This window comes from Artemia franciscana, chromosome 11, assembly GCF_032884065.1.
Source record: "Artemia franciscana chromosome 11, ASM3288406v1, whole genome shotgun sequence".
NCBI lineage: Eukaryota > Metazoa > Arthropoda > Branchiopoda > Anostraca > Artemiidae > Artemia > Artemia franciscana.
This window is the reverse complement of record NC_088873.1, coordinates 37,611,020-37,635,627: the sequence shown is the minus strand read 5'-3', so window position 1 is coordinate 37,635,627 and position 24,608 is coordinate 37,611,020. Positions and strand designations below refer to the sequence as shown.

The 24,608-nt window shown below is 36.6% G+C and overlaps 1 protein-coding gene across 1 annotated transcript in view; it reads right to left on the bottom strand.

The window, feature by feature from the left end:
- Positions 1-24,608, bottom strand: part of LOC136033175 (tigger transposable element-derived protein 7-like) — a 69,282-nt gene that overhangs the window by 18,765 nt on the left and 25,909 nt on the right. Inside the window, exon 2 of the mRNA XM_065713869.1 lies at positions 8,150-8,585. Within this exon, the coding sequence (XP_065569941.1) occupies positions 8,150-8,521 (372 nt within the window). The 5' untranslated portion in view covers positions 8,522-8,585. The remainder of the gene's footprint in view (positions 1-8,149; positions 8,586-24,608) is intronic.

The following is a 24,608-nucleotide window of genomic DNA, read 5'->3' as shown; positions in this document are numbered from 1 at the left end:
ACCCCGACCGGCATTAATTATCTGATTTTCCTTTTCAATCAATCCATTGATTCTTAGAATTTTGCTAGAGCTCATACCATATGAGCTCTTGGTTCTTCCGACCTCGTCATAAGTGCCATATGAGCTCTTAGCTCTTGTTTTTTTTTTTTCAGGAAGAAAAACTTGCCCGAACAAGAAAGTTTACCAGAACAAGAAAAATTTCCAGTGTCTCCAAATTCTTCCAGGCTTTCCGAAACTCCGAATCCGGCTTTAACTATTATAGATGATTCTACGGTTAGTAAAAATGCGCCATCTGGTAGCTCTTGCGATTTTGGTTCGCCAGGAGAACACTTTGGAATCGATTTGTCTGGAATTCCAGATGTAAATTGTATAGTCAACTTGCGTCATCTGCTTAGTGAGTTTATAGAAGCAATAAAACATCAGTTCAATTGCAAGGACGGGAAATCAAAGCTTTGCGTGAAAGAAATTAAAAACACTGGACTCCAAACGAAGCTCGTCGTTATCTGCCAAGACTGTGGCTGGAAAAAGCGAGTAGAAGGTGAGCCGGAAGCCCCCCTCACTACTGTAAAAGAATACCTAACAAATTTCAGTGAACAGATATTAGGTAACAAAAAAGAGAAGATCAGCAATTTACGAGGCAACGTGAACGTGAAAGCTGTATGGGGTATCATGGGGACCGGAGGAGGCTACGCATCTTTGAACGAATTATTAAGTGTATTGGGAATAAAAAATATGAATCCGAAAACGTTTATGAATTTAGAACGCTTAGTTGGTAACGCATGGATGGATGCACTATCAGATGTCTTAGAAGAAAATGGTCGTGAATCCTTGAAATTAGCCATTCATGAGGACAGGTTTATCAACGATTTTTTCTGGACTAAGGTCATCTGTGATGGTGGCTGGAATAAACGCAGCAAAGGACACGATTATACTGCAAAAGGTTGTGTTGGGGTAATCATTGATGCCTTTACGAAAAAATTATTATATGTAGGAATAAGAAATAAATATTGTTACCTCTGCTTCAGCTCAAAGAAGGCAAACCAGAAAGTGAAAGATCATGTTTGCTTTATGAACTACAATGGTCCCTCGAAGAGCATGGAAACCGACATTCTTGTTGAAGGTTTTCGCCAAAGTGAAGCCATGCATAACCTTCAGTATTTACAATACATCGGAGACGGCGATTCTAGTGTTTTTTACAAGCTAAGACAAAGTGTTTCATACGGATCATATATCCAAAAAGAAGAATGTGCCAATCACGTGACCAAGAACTATACAAAATACCTCCATAATGTTGTGAAGACAAAAAAAGGGATGCACAGCAAATTTCTTTCAAATGACATAATTCTAAAGCTAACCAAAAATCTACGAGGTGCAATAAAAAAGAACTCGGCTGATGGTGGGTCTGCCGAAAATCTAAGACAACTCTTACGAAGAGGCCCAGAGCATGTGTTTGGTAATCATAAAGAGTGTGATTCTGGCTGTGCCAAAAAGAATGGGGTCTTAGAAACTGTGGAGAACCGCTATAATAACCTTCCGAAAACTATTTTGGAGGATGTAAAAGCTGGCGTGGAAAATATTTGTAAAAAAGCGGACTTATTAAGAAACGATGCAACGACCAATCTTGCCGAGAATTATATGTCTGTTGCAGTGAAATTCGTAGGCGGAAAACAAATAAGCCGCTCGAAACGATGGTCATACCATGCTAGGATAAGTGGAGCAAGCCTATCCTACTCCTTGGGCCCGAAATGGCAATCTTCTACATGGAAAAAAACATTTGGCTACAGTCCTTGCAAAATAACAAAAGAATACACGGTGAAAACTTCTAATCTTCGGAAACGGACAAAAACAAATCAGAAAAGATATTACGCAACCATGGGTGGGAGATATATGGCCAAAAAGAAAGAGAATCGGAGTTTGCCTAAAGGCGATCAAAATTACGGACCAAATTGCAACAAGCCTGATATGAATCCAGAGGAATTTGAAATCGCAAAAGCTGATTATGTTGCAAAAAATATGAATCTGGATGGAGCCAAACTGCAGGAGATCTACGTAAACACAATGGGGCAAAATGATAACTGGATATTTGAGAGGAGCAAAAGGATTACGGCCACTTATTTTCATAGAATAGCTTCTCGCAAAAAAAAATACTCCAACCGCACCCATAGTCAAGAATATCCGAATTAATTCTAATTTCAAATCTATTCCAATGCTTAGGGGAATTCAACTGGAGGCTATTGCACTGACGGCGTACGAGCAGAGAGAGGGAGTATCATTAATAAAAGGAGATCAAATGGGACTACTCATTCATCCAAATATCCAGTTTCTTGGAGCTTCTCTTGATGGTCGCTTAGAAAACGGCACACCAGTTGAAGTGAAGACTGTCCATAATATTCCCAGAGGAATGACCATAAGGGAAGTGGCATCCCAAAAAGGATTGGTAAAGAATTTTTTCCTATGGTCACACAATTCAAAATTGGAGTTAAAGAAAAATCACAAATACTATGCTCAAATTCAAGGTCAGCTAGAAATCACCAATCATGAAGAATGTCACTTGGTGGTATATCACCATGAGCATGATGTGGAAATTTTAACTATTCCGAGATCAAAAGAATATTTTTTGTCCATATTACCAAAGCTTCAGGAGTTTTGGAGCGATTGTTTACTTCCGGAGATATTAGACTCGCGATTGATTAGGAACATGCCACTTAGAGAGCCTGCCTTAGTCCGGGCTGCAGCAAATCGCGGAATGAAACGGACTTTGGAGCCAGAAGACAGTGGATGTGAGAAAATTACTTGGTCCGACACTGAAAGTGAATATTGAAAGTGGATTTTTCATTGACATGCGAATAGTATAGAGATTGTTTAGGGGTCATAATGTATTAGTAGCAGTATTGTTAACCTTAACCTATTAGGGTTGTTTGAATAGTAGACTATTATAGGTTAACTATTAGTGTTGGTGAATAGCATATAAATATTAGTAAGTAAATTCTATTTGAAAAATTTCAGCATTCTGTCGAAGTCCAAACCATGTTGATAAGTAAACTCTAATTACGTTGAGATTTAGTTGCTACTTTAGGCACTTCCAGGTAAGCTAGGACAGCTAAATTTGGCAGGCGTATCAGGGAGCGGACCAGATTAAATTGGAAATAGTCATTTTCCAGATCTGACCATCTGGAGGGGGTAGGGGCTGGTTAATTCGGAAAAATAATATTTTTTCGGGGGCCGGTAATATTTCAGAAAAATTTCGGTTAATAGAAAAATGAAATATTTTTAACTGACGAACGGGTGACGGGATCTTAACGAAATTTGATGTTTGGAAAAATGTTGCGTCTCAGAGCTCTTATTTCAAATCCCAACTGAATCCGGTGATATTGGGGGAATTGAGGGGGGGAACCTAAAATCTTGGAAAACGCTTAGAGTCGAGAGATCAGGATGGAACCTGATGGGAAAAGTAAGCAAAAGTCATAGATACGCAATTGACATAACTAGAACGGATCCGCTCTCTTTGGGGGAGTTGGGGGGTTAATTCTGAAAAATAGAAAAAATGAGGTATTTTTAACTTAGGAAAGAGTCATCAGACCCCGATGAAATTTGATGTTTGGAAGGATATCGTGTCTCATAGCTCTTATTTTAAATTCCGACCGGATTCGGTGACATTGGGGGAGAGATGGGAGGGGGAACCTAAAATCATGGAAAAGGCTTAGAGTGGAGGGATCGGGATGAAACCTGGTGGTAAAAATAATCGTAAGTCCTAGATATGAGATTGACATAACTGGAACGGATCTGCTCTCTTCGGGGGAGTTGGGAGGAGGATTGTTAATTCCGAAAAATTAAAAAAAAAGGTATTTTCGAGTGACGAAGGAGAGATTGGATCTTATAGAAATTTGATATTTGGAAGGATATCACGTCTCAGAGCTCTTATTTTAAATCCCGACCGGATCCGGTGAAGAGGAAGTTGGGGGGGGGCCTAAAATCTTGGAAAATGCTTAGAGTACAGGGGTCGGGATGAAACTTGGTGGTAAAACTAAGTACAAGTCCTAGAAACGGGATTGACATAACTGGAACAGATCTGTTCTGTTTGGGGGAGTTGGGGAGGGAGGGTTAATGCTAAAAAATAGAAAAAATTAGGTATTTTAACTTATGAAAGAGTGATCGTACCTTTATGAAATTTCATATTTAGAAGGACCTCGAAACTCAGATCTCTCATTTTAAATCCCTACCAGATTCAGTGTCATTAGGAGGGGGGACCGGCATTACTGGTACGGATCCGTTCTCTTTGAGGGAGCTAGAAGTTGTTAATTTGGGAAAATTAGAAAAATTGAGGTTTTTTTAACTTAAGAATGGATGACCAGACCTTAATAAAATTTTATAATTAGAAGAAACTCAGGTCTCAGAGCTCTTCTTTCAAATCCCGACCAGATCTTTTGACATTGAGGGGGAATTGGAGGGGGAAACTGGAAATCTTGGAAAACGCTTATAAACGGCGTAGATACGTAATTGACGTAACTGGACTGGATCCGTTTTCTTTGGGGGAGTTAGGTGGTGTGGTTCAGTGTTTTGGTGAGTTTAGTGCTTCTGGACGTGCTAGGACGATAAAAATTGGTAGGCATGTCAGGTAGCTGCACTAATTGACTTGTTACAGTTGTTTTCCCCGATTCGACCATCTTGAGGGCTGAAGGGAGAGGAAAAATTTGAAAAATTGAGGTATTTTTAACTTACGAGTGGGCGATCGGATCTGAATGAATTCTGATATTTAGAAGTACCTTGTATCTCAAAGCTCTTATTTTAAATCCCGACCAGCATTAAGCCTCTGATTTTCCTTTTAAAGCAATCTATTGATTCTTAGAATTTTGCTAGAGCTCATATCATATGAGCTCTTGGCTCTTCTTGACCTTGTCACAAGTGCCGTTTGAGCTCTTAGCTCTTGTTTTTGATGAATAGTATATAAATATAAGTAGTTTCAAAAATTTATTAAATACTCCTAAGGGGTTTCCTTCCTCCCTTACCTGTATTTATGACCCCAGGGCAAGGGTGCCTAATGTTTATTATGTACCTTCAGGAGCATATCACTTTAAATGACATTAATTTAATAAGTATATGCATTACTCCGTAAAGCAAAGTATATGATTACCCCGGTTCCAAACCGGGGTAATCAGTCATTTATGAACGAGCTTATAAATCATCAACTATATGAGATGACGGGGAAAAACCAAAATATTCTAAGATACGGCACTATTAGGAATAAAATGAGATCCCGTGGAACTAAAATGGACGAATATCCTACAACTTTAGATTTAAAAAAATAATGTTCGTATATTTTATAGGCCTACAATCGGCGTTTCTTTACTTTTAAGAGCCAATAATGTCTAAAATAATGTGTTTTAAAGAATAACGTTCTTTTTAAAAATAATATTCATACATTTTATAGGCCTACAATCGATGTTTCTTTACTTTTAAAGGCCAATATTGTTTAAAATAATGTGTTTTTAAGAATAATGTTCTTTTTAAAAATAATGTTCATACATTTTATAGGCCTACAATCAGTGTTTCTTTACTTTTAAAGGCCAATAATGTTTAAAATAATGTGTTTTTAAGAATAATGTTCTTTTTTTAAAAAAATGTTCATACATTTTATAGGTCTACAATCAGTGTTTCTTTACTTTTAAAGGCCAATAATGTTTAAAATGATGTGTTTTTAAGAACAATATTCTTTTTAAAAATAATGTTCATACATTTTATAGGCCTACAATCGGTGTTTCTTTACTTGTAAAGCCAAACTGTTATCTGCTTTGTAACCTAACAAATTCCAATTCGTATGGTGTTAAAATGATATTGCCTTAAGGTGTTGTTGCCAATTATACATGTTTTCAGCTTCCTTTTAAATCTGGTCTTAATGCTAAGGAGATGTCAACATTCTTAATGACATTCTGGCAAACCCCTCAAGGAGTGCTTAAGCCAATGAGAAAGGAGGAAATCTTGAATACTAAGAATTATTGCTAAAAATCATCTGTTATAACTACAAAATTAACAATCTTTGGGATTATTTGTCGGTATAAGATCTACAAAACGACACAAAAATCAAGGCTATATGATTAGTAAAACCCTTTTAAACAGTAAAGGAAGAATATCTTAAATGGCAAATTTTAAAGGAAACTGATGATAATAAAAAAAAAAAATTCACGGCTAAAATTTTTGAAATCTTGTGGCAAATGGAGAGGCTACTTTACAATTCTCTACGTCTTCTAAAAGTAATTTTATTGCTACTTTTAAAAATTAGAGGTGTCCCCACTAATTAATTTTTTATGAAGCTCTAAAGAAAAAAAATGCAAATTTGTTCGGCCTATTCATGTCAAAGCTTTCAATGAAGCCACAGTAATTTTTTCATCAAAGAATCTGCTCGTGTCTGTTGTTAATACGCATTACACTGCTATAGGAAAATAGCATTGGCTTCAAACCTCGGAGAATCGCCTTAAGAGTCAACGACAGATAAGATTACCATTGTAATTCAGAATTAGATAAAGACTTTTTTTCCAAAAAAGTAAAAGAGTGACACAAACACTTAAAATAAATTCCCCTATACTGGAGACACTGCTCCTCTCCCACTATTTACGCTAAGGTTTAGCCAGCATTTTCCTGAAAACATTTTAGAATCCAACAAATACAACCAGTTTACTTTGTCGATAACCTTTCGAAACATTTGGGCTGTGGAGCGAGGGGTTTAGAGATACGGATTATACCCTTTCAAATTCGTATAGGAGAATTCCTATTTGTTTCATGTTTTAACATTGCTATTCACTTTCATATTTCAGAATGTTTCAGGGTTTATTCAACATTCGAATACAAACATTTTCTAAATATTGTCTCTAATAAGTGCTTTTCACGCATGGACTATGAGTATGTCTCTAGGAACTAAAAAAAAAATTGTGCAGCAGGATGCAGTGGCAGGGGGAGGGGACAAAATGTGTTTTTCAAAATATAGTAGGAGGGAGCATTTTTTTTCACTCTTATTATTGAAAATACCAAAAAGGGCATTTTCACAGGATTCCCCTCCCCCTTAAAAAACATTTTCAAAATCTAGAGACAGACAAAAATATATGGGGGCACATGTCCTCTCACAATTGCCATCGCTGAAAGGATGTCCTCTGAAACTGTGGCTTTACACATAACTTGTCGATGGTGTTTTTCTTTTTTACCTTAAAACTTTCCACCTCTCTTCTCAGCGTTACAAACTTATTTACTTACCAAAACTGATAAAACAATCTATGTAACATCTACACTTACAAAGAAATAAATCAGAAAACTTTATAGAGAACAATTTAAATTTGAACAGTTAAAATTTGTCAGACATTAGGCAGGGTGCCCTTTCGTCAAAGAGCACAATTCCCTCGGTGGCCCCGAAATTACAAAAAATCAGCAAAAATAATTTTCAGTGTTTTAAAACTAATTGATTATGTCAATTTCCGCTCAATACCATTTTGACCCTACCCGCGCTAAAAACGTTGCTCGCAGTACAGTATTGCAGATGTACTCACAAAATTTCCACGGTTCTGCCTTGTATTTGATTACAGCATAAACCATTCTGCCATTTAGTATTATAATTATAGAGCGTATAGCTAGGAATTTTCTGGGGGGAGCAAATTACAGGGGGGGGGGGGCTGGTTGACGAGTTTCTGTCATTAATTAAATGTACACTTGATTTTGAGAACTTTTTAGGGTACTATAAATTCGGTGGGGGGGGGTAGCCACACATATATCTACGTCCATGCTAAATTTACAAATAAATAAAAGGCATCTTAACTTGGTGGATCAAGAAGGTGGCAATTTATTGATTATGCTTTAGATACCCCATTTACGCTGGAAATAGAAGAAAAGTGGTATAATCGTGCTGCTCCAGCTAAAAAATCATCGCAGTACCAAGCCATCTGAGGTGAACAGAACTGTGAACGTTCATCCTCCCCCTCCCCACCCAAAGCGTTCAATTTGATATCTTCTTAACCCATTCGAAGACGTCCTACTTTCCACTTGACCCCTAGAAGGATGGCGAAAAACACGATTTTTGGAAGCCTAATATACTTCATCCGTAAAACATGACCTATCCGTCTTATGAATTGTAAGGGACTAAAAATCAAAAATAGAAGGGCAAACCTACCTGAGTTTTGCCACAGCCAAACTCAAGTGCAATCTGCCTCATAGTTTTCCCCGAGTCTCTTGCATTAATGACCTTAATCTTCTCTCTCAATGGCAGTTCTAGTCTCGAACCTGCGCCTCTTTTTCTGCTTTTGACCTCTAAGCCACTACAGCTTGCTGGTTCCTGGGCAGATTCATTTCCTTTAAGCTCTTTCAGCTCTTCATTGCTTGACGAGTGTCCTAAAGAGCTAGATGAACTACAAGTGCCATTTTCTGGTACGATCTCAGGCGGGGCTTTCCGTATTACGGATGTTCTCATTACTGGAGACTTGCCGATAAAATGCATCTTCAGTTCACTTGATATTTCAGGGTTGGCAATCGTGTTGTGTTCCATTTTAACATAAACACGTGGTTCTGCTAAGACACATACGTAACATGGCTGCTAAGAATCCAAATTCCTGAAATAAAAGGCATAGGTTATGGACACGCCAAATACAATAAATCCGTTTTTAGGGAAGAGTCACTGAATGGTCCAGGGGGTTTATGGAAGCGTACATTTCTGTTTATCTAACGCCAGTCACACAAGGTTTAAAAATCTGGAAACAACAAATAATGAAGATGTCACACCTGAAAATAAAAGACAGATTCCCCTATTATATCAAGATTAATATTATGCGAAGACTTACTAACAGGAATCGTGCCGCAGACCGCAGAGGCCCATGGTTTCCAATAAAAATATATCATGAATGTTTAAGATTCTGAACGGCCAAAGACTTAAAGGCCGGAAAACGACCGATTTTTTCCCTAATGGCTTGAAACTTGCATCAGGAAGTTCATGGAACAGCAGTCCTATGTATAAAAAACAAATACATTGGGATACCTAGAACTTTAAATAAGGGACTTTTTTGTACTGTTTTCAACCTTGTATCTGAAATTCCTTGAAGCTAAAGACTCCTTGAACTTCAATAAAACAAATGAAACGCAAAACTGAAAATCGGGCCAACAAACCATTCTTTTCCGAACAGATTGAAACTTAAAACTGTAAGCCCCTGGACCCTGATGTACAAGAAAAAATTTAGTCTGGGAGCAGGTTCATTCTGAAAATCCTGGGTCCAAAAAATTATTCCTTCCGATTGCTTGGACACATTCAAAGGTCGTTGCTTGGGCGAACAATAACGTTAACAAGTCACTGGATCAAGAAGAACCTAAGTAGAAAAATGGCCAAATGGGGCCCAGAAAGTGCCAGAAAACTTCATTTCCAAACAGATTTGATAAACCATAAATAGGTTTTTTTTATCGCCTTTAAAGAAACATTCAGAAAGGGCCAAGAGAACCTTATTGGATACGGTAAATTTGAAAATAACAAGACTGTATCGATTCGATACCTCAGCAAAATAAATAGGTACAGTATTTCCCTGTGAGCCTCCAATAGTCTACAATCCGAGATAATTCTATCACCTGTATGTTCAAATGTGAGTAGTCGTAAAATATACTTCAGATTAGCTTTGCTTAAATGGAAGCTATGCAATTTTCTACCAGTGCAAATATAACCCAAGTTTACGTTGCGGTAGTCTGGATTTAGTAACGATGCAAAACTGATCAATTTCTGACTCCAGCCAGGAATAGATTTTTTTTTTTTTGATTGTAGAATTGTTTATATTTATTGAATAAAAGAACTTCAACTTGTTAAATACCAATGATGTTCAGACGCCCAAAAGCAAGGGCCAAAATCAAGGAACTCGCGATTTGTTTACACATAGATTTTGCACTGTAAATAATACTGGATGTGCTTTTGAGGAAAGGCTTAAAACTTGGAATAGCAAATTTCAACAACAACAACGAGCACTAAGATGCAAAATCTTTTTCAACAAAATATAGCTTCCGAAAAAAACAGGGTAAAAAATTTAGCAAAACGAAATAAAACGCACAAAAATATAGAAATCCTTCAAATAAAAATATCACTTATGAAGAAAACCTAAAAATTCCACGACTTACATACAACACTATTGCATTTTAAGTCCCTACTGGAATCTATTCACGTTTAAGTACCGAGGTAAATCAAAAGAAATTAAGTCTTACCATGCTATCAAAATGGTGTATCTCCAATATTTCGGCAATCACTTAGAGGATCAAGATGAAACTTCCAAGTAGCGTCAGGGAAGGGGGCAAGTGGACAACAAATTTTGATTCGGGATAGAAGACTAGGTGGAAGGGGGTTTTAAAAATGCTTTTGTCTTTTATTCACCGGGATTTTTTACGCTATAAGCAACAATAATAACTTATTTGCGAAATCTCGAAAACGGCTTGGGGGATCAAGTTGAAACTTTCAGAGTGTGTGGGGAGGAAGGGGAAATGAACAGTGGCGATTCTGGCCTCTCTTGCGCCCGGGGGAAATTTTCAGGTCAAATTTTAACAAAATCATCATTTATAAATAAAATTCTCCATTTATATAGGCCATTAATGACTTTTCTTGCATTTTTGTTTATTTTAAATTGCGCATCCTTAAAATTTCTGCACCCGGGGAAGTGCCTCCTCTGCTCCTCCCCTAAAACCGCCCCTCAGAACCACATCTGAGAAGGTGGTGTCTTATGTTACATGGTATGTTACATATTAAACGATTTACAAGGGAACGGAAAAAAAAACCTGAAAAATTAGATTCCTAAAATAAACATAAAACGACAAAAAGATAAAACTCAACAGAAAACAAGAGCTAAGAGCTCATATGGCACTTGTGACGAGGTCGGAAGAGCCGAGAGCTCATATGGTACGAGGTCGGAAGAGCCAAGAGCTCATTTGGACGAGGTCGGAAGAGCCGAGAGCTCATATTGTACGAGGTCGGAAGAGCCAAGAGCCAAGAGCTCATTTGGCACTTGTGAGAAGGTCAGAACCTAAAGTTAAACTTTATAGCACAAGATCCTTCTAAATATCAAATTTCATTAAGATCTGGTCACCCTTTCGTAAGTTACAAATACCTCAATTTTCAAAATTACCTCCCCCCTCCCAATTCCACCAAAGAGAGCAGATCCGGTCCAGTTATGTCAGTCACGTATCTTAGACAGGTTTCTATTCTTCCCATCCAGTTTCATCCTGATCTCACCGCTTTAAGTATTTTCTAAGATTTCCGGTCCCCCCAACTGCCCCCCCCCCCAATTACGTTTGATCCGGTTGAGATTTAAAATAAGATATCAGAGTTACGAGGTCCTTCTAAATATGAAGTTTCATGAAGATCCGATCACTCCTTCGTAAGTTAAAAATACGTTATTTTTCAGAATTACCCCCCCCCCCCGCAATTGAGCGGATCCGTTCCAATTATGTAAATTACGTATGCAAGACTTTTGCTTATTTTTCCAACCAAGTTTCATCCCAATCCCTCCAATCTAAGCGTTTCCCATCATTTTAGGTCTCCCCACCCCAAACTTCCCCCAATGTCACCAGATCCGGTCAGGATTTAAAATAAGAGCTTTGAGCCACGATATCCTTCTAAAAATCAAATTTCATGGAGATCCAATCACCCGTTCGTAAGTTAAAAATACCTCATTTTTTCTAATTTTTCAGAATTAACCCCCCCCCCCCAACTACCCAAAAGAGAGCGGATCCGTTCCGTTTATGTCAATCATCTATCTAGGACTTGTGTTTATTTTTCCCACCATGTTTCATCCCGATCCCTCCACTCTAAGTGTTTTCAAAGTTTTAGGTTCCCCCTCCCAACTCCCCGCCCCCATCACAAGATCTGGTCGGGATTTAAAATAAGAGCTCTAAGACACGATATCCTTCTAAACATCAAATTTCATTGAGATCCGATCACCCGTTCGCAAGTTGAAAATACCTCATTTTTCTAATTTTTAAGACTTACTCCCCCCCCCAACTACCCCAAAGAGAACAAATAAGTTCCGATTATGTCAATCATGTATCTAGGACTTGCGCTTATTTTTCCCATCAAGTTTCATCCCGATCCCTCTACTCTAAGTGTTTTCCAAGATTTTAGGTTTCCCCCCTCCAACTCCCCCCAATGTCATCAGACCCAGTCGGGATTTAAAATAAGAGCTCTGAGACACAATATCATTCCAAACATCAAATTTCATTAAGATCCAATCACCCGCTCATAAGTTAAAAATACTTCATTTTTTCTATTTTTCCGAATTAACCGGCCCCTACTCCCCCCCCCCCCAGATGGTCAAATCGGGAAAACGACTATTTCTAATTTAATCTGGTCCGGTCCCTGATACGCTTGCCAAATTTCATCGTCCTAGCTTACCTGGAAGTGCCTAAAGTAGCAAAACCGGGACTTTAGGTTTTCCCCCTCCGACTCCCCCCAATGTCATCAGATCCGGTCGGGATTTAAAATAAGAGCTCTAAGACACAATATCATTCCAAACATGAAATTTCATTAAGATCCAAATACCCGCTGATAAGTTAAAAATACTTCATTTTTTCTATTTTTTGCGAATTAACCGGGCCCCCACTCCCCCCCAGATGGTCAAATCGGGAAAACGACTATTTCTAATTTAATCTGGTGCGGTCCCTGATACGCTTGCCAAATTTCATCGTCCTAGCTTACCTGGAAGTGCCTAAAGTAGCAAAACCGGGACAGACAGACCGACAGACCGACAGACCGACAGACAGACAGACCGACAGAATTGGCGACTGCTATATGTCACTTGGTTAATACCAAGTGCCATAAAAACCTCAAACGAGACTGCGGCCAGTAGAGAGAAAAGAGAAGAGAGACTAAAATAACGCGGATATTTCGCCTGTATCTAAACTAGGCGTCCTCAGCACAAAATAAAAAGAAAAAACTAGGCTGGTCGGTTCGGCTTGAGAACTTTCATAAAATTAACATATCTACAAAATCTCTGGAACGACTTAGGGGTTCGTGTAGAAGCTTTAAAGGGGTGCTGGGAAAGGAAGGCAAGTGAGCATGAAATTTCAACTTGGAAGGAACAGAGGTAAATCAAAAGACACTATATGTACAATGAATACGGATATGATACATATACAATATCTTGTGAACAGCTTTGGGGGGTCAAGTTCAAACTTTCGAAGTTTCGGTGGGATGGGGCAATAGGACTTAAAAAGACAACCGAGATCTGGAAATTACCATCCGTGGTGGTCACCAGCCGCTGTTTGGTGTCTACAATTTTCACAATTATCAAAGTTCCTATTCAAGTATAATTTGTTAGGGAATGTTATGTTTCATGGTTTGTTACACATTAAAAAATGTACAAGGGGCTGAAAAAAAGGTATTTGTCTGTTAAACTGAACCTCCGGAGTGTTTCTAGAGTGAACATCAAACAAATAGACTGTTTATCTTATAAACTCGAATTTACCACTATTTTTTAATATATTAAACACTATACACATAACTTACATACTACACGGTACTTGTGTCTTATAGCCACCACACTCAAGTTCTGTAGAGAAGTGAAGTTTGGTTAATGCTAATGAAATAAAACAAAATATGATGAAAATATAACACTTTATCAGCAAAATTATGAAATCTACAACAAAGGATTATAGAAGGGGGGCCGCCCAGACCGCATTATATTAAATACGTAATCTAAACCAACCTAACCGAAATACCAACCTAATCAAAATATAGCTACAATGTAGTTTCTCGCCGAGCCGAAGTTAATGATGTCTGGTATAAAGACCATAAAACCGGTTATTGTCTCATGTTCGCGATACAAGATCTTGAGTATGGTGGCTATAAGACAGAAGTATCTACTACACATATATTAATCACATTAAGTTATTAAACTTGGTACTTGTGTATTATTCAGAACACACTCAATAACTGGAGTTCGGTTTTTTTCATGAAACAAACTACGATGCAGGTACATTTTATGAGAAAATCCGGTTTCATTGCCACGAAGACAAAAGTCAATTTAGTTTGCTACGTATAGTGATAGAAGATAGTGTCTGAACATGGATTCGAAATGAAGATTTGGGATTCGCCAAAGACTGAAAAAGAAGCAATTATATTTTTCCAGGATAAGGGGTTGTTGCCCACAACAAAACAGTGCATCAATGGACACAACATGACTTTATACTCTTACGAGAAGGAGCATTTAGATTAGGTTAGATTTACATAATCAAATGTACCTGCATCGTAGTTTGTTTCACGAAAGAACCTAACTTCACTTATCGAGTGTGTTCTGAAAAATACACAAATACCTTAAATTTATATTAAATACAAGCTGCATGTTAAATACTATTTACATAATATATTAAATATTATATATATATATATATATATATATATATATATATATATATATATATATATATATATATATTATGACGCTAAATTTTAATAATAAGTTCAAAATTCTCCCATTATTCAGCATTTTAGAGAAGGTCCTAAACTCATTAAAAAAAAACAAAAAAAAAATTTACAGCCAATTAATTAGACAGCCGGCCATTGAACCTATCATATAAAATAGATGAAAAGCTTACTTGTTTACTTTACAAATCCCCTACAGTACAATAAATAAAAATATGTATTCCAACGGATGAATTAATATATTAAACACAGACAATCTTCCCACTACACCTGGTATGAAGTCTCTAAAACAACTAAGTAATATACTAAAAAACACGAAAAAAATTTCAAAACCTCGATTACACAACAAATGACGTATCTACAACTCTTAAACGAAAAAAAGCCCTCAGCAAACTGTTGCATTATAGAGTTAAGCACAGAGCAACAGCAATAGCAAGCTCCACGGAGTTTTTTGTTTTTATCTCTTCCGGCTAAATTCAGCTGGTTTAAATAATCCAAAAAACACGTATTGTGAAGGTATCATTGCGCAACACCGGTCGGAGTAGACTGCCAAAAATTTCCCTCTTCGCCACAACACTAAAATTGTTGCCGTGTCATTCTTTTCAGGAATTAATCGCCTTGATAACTCCATGGATTTTCACAGTTAATTGAAAAGAAATAGCACGTCACAAAACCAAAACATATTATGAACAAAAGCAAGCTATGCTCTATGTACAATTGCTGTTCGCAGTTTCTTGATTGTATGTAAATGACGGCAGACACAGATGATTATGAATTGCATACGCTTTTTTAAAGGTTCATACACGAAGAGGGGAGGGTAGAGACGGTTTTAAGGGGGAGACTGAGAGGGCACTTACCCCGAGTAAAGGAATTTTAGGGGGGCGCAATTTCAAAGAAATAATCTAACGATTATAATTATCTTGTAATTTTTGAAATTTTATTTTTATTAAATAAAGTGGAGAGCGCAGTTAATAAATGAAAACAATTAATAACATATTAATTGACTAAATAAAAATGCTCAAATTTAAATAATTAATAATAACTAAACAATTTAAATAATAAACAAAAAAATAATTAAACAATGAATTATTAATTGAGGAATAAATTGAAAATTATTTTGCTAATGAAAATGAAAATTTTGTTAAAATTTGCCTGAAAATTTTGTGGGAGACAATCAAGATTTTGGCCTGGGCACAAGAGAGGCAAGAACCACCACTGGGAGGGGGAGAGACAAGGGAGGTATTTCACTCAATCTAATGGAATTTCAAGATTAAAAATACTTTTACAGTAAGATTTCCTATTTTTGTGTACTTTTTGCGCTTTAAATTTGCCCCCTTCTCCAAAATTAAATTCCGGCATAAGCGTCGGCCACTTCGGACACATAGTAGACACTAACATAAAACAAAAGTATGATCAGAGCATAACCAGCAGAGATGTGCGTAGGTGGTTTTGAGAGTGGGTAATCCTCCTCCAAAACTCAAAATTTTCCTGTATTTTTAAGCGGTTCTGGTTCAAATTATTTTTTTCACTGCTCCCCCAAAAGAAAAATTTTGCGTACATGTTTGTTGGACAGCCGATGAGTTTTTTTTTTTTTTTTTTTTTTTTTTTTTTTTTTTTTTTTTTTTTTTTTTAAGGCGAGGGACTGAAGAAATATCTGCTAAGGGGTGGGGGTATGATTATTCTCTTATGCGTTTTTGGTATTCCATTGGAGGTGAGGATTGAAATCAGCAATTGTCGAATACACTGTTTAAGCTACTTAGCCTACCATTGGTGGTTCCATGGATATTTTGTCACTTATCAGCGGCCTTTCCCTGGTTTGGGGCAATAATTGAAGGATTTACTCTCACTAAGGTACAGATTTCCTGGTCTTTTAATATGGCAAGCCGTTTACGTTTCTTTTTTCAGTAGTTTCTCTACTATTTAAATTTCTTGTCTTTTTTACCTTTTTCTTCTAATGTTCTTAGTAGATAATGCATTTTTTGTTATTAAAAGGAATATGCGTCTGTAATTTTCTTCGGTATATTTATATAGTAGACATAGAAACAGGGAGGCTTTAAAGTCATCCGCCCCAAGATTATTCCCTATGCTATTCTCCTATGCCTTTTATCATACACCTTTATACTATTCTTGCAATTTCCATGTACCAACTGTTTTCCTTTTTTCGAGTGCAGATTCCCATTTTTATGTCCTCAAATGGCTGGCTCACACTTCATTATCATGTACTCACACCTCTTTATCAAATTATTGGTCACTTTCCTGTTTTCGACTTTTCTTATGACTTTTTGAATTTGCCCAACTCTGTTCCGGATTAAATAAAAGAAAACAAGTTTTTCAACTAAAAGTACGAAGTAACATTAAAACTGAAAACCAACAGAAATTATTCTGGGTATGAGAGGGGGGTGACCTTTTACCCCTTGCTAGTTACAATGCAGTTTTTTAGTCCTTTAAAAAGCTCCTTATTCCACTTCTTAAAGAATTGGAGAAAGATCAAACTTTAGCAGAAATAGCGGGAGATAGAGGATGGGTAGTCCTTCTCATATGCGGAATAATTTCTGCTCGTTTTATGTTATAATGTCGATCCTTACTTTCAGTCAAAAAAACTGAAATAAAACTTTTTTTATTTAATGCAGGTTAAATGCAGGTTAATTGAATTTTTTTCTTCTTCTTTTCTTGTCTTTTTTCTTTTCCTTTTCTTTTCTTTTTTATTTTCTTCTTCTTTTTCGTATCGTTTTTATTTGTATGTGTATTGGGGTTGTAAGCCCAAACAAGCTTTGCTTCGGGCCATTTGCTTGTTTTGTTTTGTTATTTATATTAATAAACCCATCTTTCTCTGAAAAAAAAAAAAAAAAAAAAAAATTACGATCATTTTTAAAATCGCGCCGGATTTAAGATTTTAAATCTTTCTCCCACTTCCAGGGAAAATTAAACACGGAAAATTTCCTTTCCATTGAAAATACTCCCCGTGGAAAATCCCCCAGCGAAAAATACCCCCCCCCCCAAAAAAAAACAACAAAAAAACAAAAAACATTCCCATATATTTTCCAATAACAAATACTGTATACAAACAATGGGGAAATTGTATAGCTTACAGTCCTTTTTCCATGGGCTTTTGGGGGCCAGGTCATTCCCATAGGCATTGTTACTGGACCTTTAAACTATGAGGAATAAAATACCTGTATCAAAATTTTGATCGGATTTCTTTGGGGAAATAGTGGTGTGGGAACGGGGGCTCGTTGCACTGCAATCTTTTTGGTCACTTAAGAAGTAGCTATTGTACACCTGAGATTGATTTTTTTTTTTTTATTATTCCTTTTGATTTCGGATTCCTTCATCTTTTAAGTTGATATAGTGGTGTGGGAACGGGGGCTCGTTGCCCTCCAATCTTTTTGGTCACTTAAAAAGGCCACTAAAACTTTTAATTTCCATTCGAATGGAGTAGTTATTGAACACCTGGGATTTATTTCTGTATTATTATTCCTTTTGATTTCGGATTACTTCGTTTTTTAAGTTGATATAGTGGTGTGGGAACGGGGCTCGTTGCCCTCCAATCTTTTCAGTCATTCAAAAAGGTCACTAAAACTTTTAATTTCCATTCGAATGAGCCGTATAGTTCAAAAATCCACGTTTTTGCAAATAAGAGCTTAAAACTTCTATAGTGGAGTTCTCGGATATACTGAATCTGATGGTGTGATTTTCATTAAAATCACTGGGCTTTTTGGTTTCCCTTTTCCAAAAAAAAAAATCAGTCAAATTTTCTTAGGTTCATAGCTATTGATGGGTAACATTAAAGTTAATCAATTTTATAAATTTGAAATCAGCAGAAAAATCTAAATTTTTTGACGCATGAATTGTTACCAAAATTTGATTTTTTTTTTATTATTATTATTATTCTCGGTTAATATTGGGTCGAGTCGTCCCTTACTTACAGTTCTCTACCAAGAATTGTTTGATGGTTCTCGTTTTTATTTTCAACCAAGTAACTTTATTTTTCAGCATATTACAGATTGCCCAAGATTGTGCGTTTAGGCCATCAATCAGGAGCTAAACGAAAAGCAACTCATTCCCGAATAGAATGGAAGGGGCCATAAGAAATGATTTGAAGGAAACTGGAACTACCGGAGAGGCTGGGAGGGAGTAAAAGAGCGAAGCTTTGAATAGCTTGAGGTAGAGGGCGAGCATGCGCAGCTTTGTTGGCCCTAAGAGGCTTGGTGCTGCAATAAGTTGGTAGTAGTAGCAGCTGTCTTCATAAAAGACCTAAAGAGAAACTGCCCGATTATGACAGGACCAAATAAGAAAATCGTGAAAAATGACAAAAGAAAAAGAAGAACAATCAAACGAATATTTTGCATGAATACAAGAAGTCGACCTCAGCGTTGAGAAAGCAAGAATAAAAACCTCGACAGCTTCAAAAAAGAAAGGAATCAAAAATAAGAAAAATAATAAAAAGAAAAATCAAGCCGATCTTCATGGAGTAGCCATTGAACAGCTGAGTTTGATTTTTTTTATTATTATTATTATTATCATTATTCCCTTAGATTTCGGATTCCTTCGTTTTTTAAGTTGATATGCTTTATTCTTTATTTCTCAACGCTGAGGACGCCTTCTTGTATACAGGGGAAATATTAGTTTCACTGTTCTCCTTTTTCTTCTTACTGGCCATAAATTCGTCGATTTTTAAAATTTTCTTCTTTGGTTTAGTTGGTCACTCTCTAATTTATATTGTCCAAAATATTTCATTTCATTAGTATTTATTTTCTTTTCACTTTCTTCTCCATGTCACTCAGCACATGTTGGTACAGAGCCCCTAAGTTCATGGACTATGGGCAAGAGCCCATTAAGTCACATGTTATGATGGCCCTGACAAGAGCTAAGCATTTGTCAGAGGGCGTAGTTAAGACAAAACAGGGACCCAAATATTTATCTTAGTTTTCAAATGATTTCTGACTGGTCCCAATTTCATTGGTTAGTCTGCATTTTGAGTCCTGATTATCAGGCCTCCCTGGCCGTCATCGTAATATTTTCCTTCATTTATTTCATCTATTTTCATTTAATTGAGGAATCTTTGAAGTCGGTTAACATCACAGCGTGATTATCCATCATTTACTTAATTTGTCCTTTCCTCAACTTTTTTTTTCAAGTCATCCATCAAAAAAACATTTTCGTAATATTCTCTGTTCTCTTGTTGCCAGTCCTCCCATGTGTTTCGAAATCAAGAGAAAAGGCATCCATGGTTTTCCGCAAGAATTTCCAGATCAACAATATCACGTAGACACTTTATTCTTGCTCCTATTGGCTAGCTGAGCGTGGAAGAATTTTTGTTTTTCTGTAAGTCCTTGAAAGTGACAAAGTGGTATAACAAATGCTGTTAAACTTAAGGAAATTAAAACAATTGTAAGAAGAAAAAAATGTCTGTCAAGGATGTTTCCATTATTAAGTTCGCACACCCATGGTTAGCGCATTTAACCTCATTTGATTTGAATATTCTGGCCCATTATGTTTTCAATAACGTCCAACTGACCAATGTTTATAGCATGAAACATCCACAAAATCAGTTATGTAGCAGGAAAGTAATGAATAAAACAAGGTATGAGGAACAACGAGACGGCAGGGTAAAAGAAACAACGAAGAAAAGTGGCAAAAAATGTTCATTACTGATTTTGATTCTATTGCAATCAGGCATGTAGGCTACTCTTGAATTAATTAATCCGAACAGAATGACAAATTCGTAGAAATAAAATTGGCGAATAAGAATATTGGAGGCAAGTATGGAAAGAAGTTGCGAAATTCATGTGATTTTTTGTTGAGTTACGCCCTTGCACTCCCCCCCACGGTTCATCCTATGCCTGATAGTAGCACGGATATAGTGGAGATTTTTTGTATTATTTTCTTCGAGTTTAAGCCCATGCCCATCCGGGAACATTGGGTTTCCTCCAGACAAATTCCTATGAATGTGTGTGTTACCTGTCATCAGTTTAAAAACGAAACAGAGAACATAAACAAATTTCTCACATGGTATGTTATCCCAATTCGATTTTAATTAGACACATATACACACCCACTTGTATACCCGCCCACTTTGGTCAATAGACAAATTTTTAACATTTCCTAAAGAAATATCTATCATGTTAGTAGCATAAAATCCTTTGTCTGACGTCGAAGTTTGGCATTAGTAGACTAGAAACAGTCAAAGTGGCCAAAAAATGTTTATTGGTGTATTTTGATTCTATTGCAGTCAGGCATGTAGGCTACTCTGGAATTTTTGGAAAACCTGGGACAAATTCGTAGAAACAAAACTGGCGAATAAGAATATTACAGGCATTTATGGGAAGAAGTTGCAAAATTCACGAGATCGTTGGTAGAGTTACGCCCTTGCAAAGTCCCCCTGGTTCACCCTGTGTCTGGTATTAGCAGGGATATAGTGGAGATTTTTTGTATTACCTTTTTCGAAATTAACCCCATGCCCATCCGGGAACATTGTGTTTCCTCCAGAACAAATTCTTATGTATGTGTGTGTTACCTGTTATCAGTTTAAAAACGAAAAAGAGAACACAAACAAATTCCTCACATGGTATGTAATCCCAATCCTATTTTAATTTAACACATATACACACCCGTTTGCATACTCGCCCACTTTGCTCAATAGACAAATTTTTCAACAGTCAGTGCCCTCTTAGCGGTGAACTTTTTTTTTTCTATCTCAGATTGTTTCCTATGAGAATATCTATGATGTTAGCAATATAAAATTCTTTTTCTGACATCGAAGTTTGGCGTTAGTAGACTAGAAACAAGTCAATCAGATGTTACTTCTATCTTTCCCTTTTAATAGCCTGAGACCTGTTTTTACCCAACTTATACTTGTGAAAACACGTCTTGGGTGCAGTGTTTGTAAATAACAAACATTATTTTTCTGTTTGTGAGCAAAGAAACCTAAACCATCCAAACAAAGACAGAACACAACGAGAAATAATTATTTTTGACCTTTCTTTAAAGATCCAATATTACCAAAGATCCATCCTATGGCCAAATTTCTAACAATACATAGAACTTAAAAAAAATCGCATGCTGACCAATGGTCCGCGTAGCGCAAGTACTAATGTCCTAATTTTCTACCTTCGGCCGAGAGCGCAATGCGTGGTTGCGGCAATAAACAATACGAGCAGATCCAGAATGTGGCAAAAGAAACATTCAGTATAAGAAAAATAACTTCTTTCAGCATTGGTAATTTGAATAGAAAAGCACTTGAATAAGGTTTTGACGTTGCCTAACAAAAACCTAGGGTAAACAATATACCCAAATAAAGTCAGCCCATAAAAAAGACCCACGGACAAACAAGATTGTAGTTAGTAAATATAAGCTATCCTGAACTCAAAACCAGAGGCCACCATATTCAAGTAAGTTATTTCAAACTAATCATCATCAAATAGGACTCATCAGAGAAACAAACACTACTCTTTATTGGTTTCGGCGCTCCAAATTCCTAACCCACACATAGCGCTGTGACTACCACATGATAGTAAATATGGCTAAATAAGCATCATTCTACATACTCATAAAATTCCCTCACCAAAATTTACCAGAAGATCTACTGCCTTACTTTTACTTGAGACAGGACACAAGCTATATTCACATTTTAGATATATTGACACACAATATATTGACATTTTAGATGCAGATTTTCAATATAAATTTCGAGTCCAACGCGGGCGTACCAAACATTTAAAGTGAGTCAAACTAGTTTCCTAGCCTTCTTTACTCGGAAAATGGCACCAAGTAGTGTCAATTTTGGTGCCAAATGGCCCTTTAATCTGGGCCTGTCAAGACAAAATTATAAAAAATGCGTAAAAATGAGCATTAGCTTTCGAAACAGCATTTAACCACCACCCCCCTACGATCTTCCAGCAGTCTTCTAGCGATGGAGAAAAAAAGAGACATTGGTGTCTCGATTCTAACATCAATGCGGTTTTCTGTGTTTTCAAAGGTGATTTCGGTTGTGTGTTCAAAGATGATTATTGATTTCTGTTTATAGCCAATGATGTTTCCAAAAATGTACTTATTATTTCGGTCCAACGCCATTTTAGAGAGATGTTATACTCTTGTTTCGAAATTCCCAATGAATTTCCGAAATCAAAAAATACTGAAATATTTCATCTGGGTAGTAGGTCATCATTACTGAATCCCTATCAAAATAGAAGTAGGTCTCGCTAGTCATTTTCGTCTTTAAAATTTTTTTAAATATACGAAATTTTTATTTTTTGGAGCTTTTGGCACGTTTCCACACCGAAATATGGCATTTTCAACGCAAACATTAGCATTTGAGAGCAAAAGAAAGCCACGTGGATGCAGAACAGATACGGTTCTACCATAAACCAGAAGTTGAGTTACAACTACAACTTTCTACACTTTCATACAACTTTCTACATCCCTAGTTACAACTTTCTAGGAAAAATAGCTCAGTAAAATCACCCAGAAAAGAGTAAAACAATGTTCTGAGAATGGTATAATAGCAAGGAAAAAAAAGATCATCCAGAAAGCCTCTTAAGGTTATTTTCAGACTCAGACTTCCTATAGGAAACCTTCATATTACCCTCAGAAAATCACAGGCAGGAAATCTTATTCATATTATTAGACGTCATTTAGAACAGTATCCTCAAAGGAATCCTTCAGCCTAATTTAATATGGGTTTCACTAATTTCAAACAACCAAAAAATATAACAAAATTTTTACCAAATTCAAAATTACCCAAAGTAGTGGCATATGGTCATTATTTTTCGCGGTACAAATCATTGGTAGAAATTAGCCCCTCCTTTTCAAAATCGGGTTTATCTCAATATATATAATGAATGGGAGGAATTTTAAGAGTAACATTATGATAGCCTACATTTTAGAAAAACTTCACTACTAATACAAAACTGCATACTTCATCTTAATCACCCAGTCTTCAGCCTTCCCGTAAACAGCAATGATTTTCCGCATGTTTCATGAGATTGATTTGTTTCATCAGAACACCCCTCCTGAACCCCCCGCCCCCGGTCATCTTTAACCGAAATCTTAAGACTAGGTTTCGGAAGTAAATGGCAGCATATTTTTATTTTCTCATCTTTTTTCATCCTATGTCCTATGCAGCACGGCAAAGATCATGGGAGAGCATAAAATCAAATGGGAAAGTAAGATTCTGCTTGACTTGATTATACAGATAATTTGTATTTCCAATTTAGAAATATTAGCATAATGAACGATCTTTGGAGGTTTGAAGAGTTGAGGGTGCAAGAATAGGTTCAAAAAATTAATGTTACGAATGACTAAATCGCTTAGACTAGGAATGAATGAAGGTGAAGAGGTAATGTTGTCTAACAAGAAGATCTGTCAAGAGGATAGCTTGACATATCTGGGTAGCATATTAGTAAATAAACGCACTTGATTCTTGACAGATAGCTTGACATATATCATGACATTATTTTGTGACATTATCACGAACGGTGCATAGGCTCATTTATGAGCACTGAGGATCAGAAAAGCTCGAGGTCAGACTCACTAACACAGGAATGGGTTAACATTGACCCACATACTAATTGCGAAGGGTAAGAAGCTTGAGCATATCCTATATTGGATTTTTTTGTAAATAAAAGCTTGAATTTAAAGGTAATATTCGATCGTTTAATTTCCACTTTTTTGATATGTCCCTGCTTTGAATATTGCCATGCAAAAGGGTATTTGGTTCTAAGGTACTGGCAAAGAGAAATTACGCATTGATGCAGTTCCGTATTGAAAAGTTTACATTGACTGATTTGTTTATTTGTGTGACATATTATAAATCAACAAAGATGTTTCTAAATCATATGTGACTAAATTGCTTGGACTAGGAATGAATGAAGGTGAAGAGGTAATGTAGTCTAACAAGAATATCTGTCAAGTGGATAGCTTGACAGATCTGGATAGCATTATTAGTAAATACGGTGGATACAGCGAAGATGTAAAAAGTAGAGTAGGCAAGCCCCAGGGTGTTTTTTGACAGCAAAAAAAAGTTTGGAAGAATAGAAAGACAAGTCTGCAAACCAAGATCAGAACACTGGAAGCTACAGTGAAGACACTGGTCAAGCATGGGTCTGAACCGTGGGCGCTTTGGAAAATGGAGGAGGATTATAGGAACTGTCGACAGATAGTTTGTGGAGTGCCCGTTTGACTGACCGTATTTCAAACA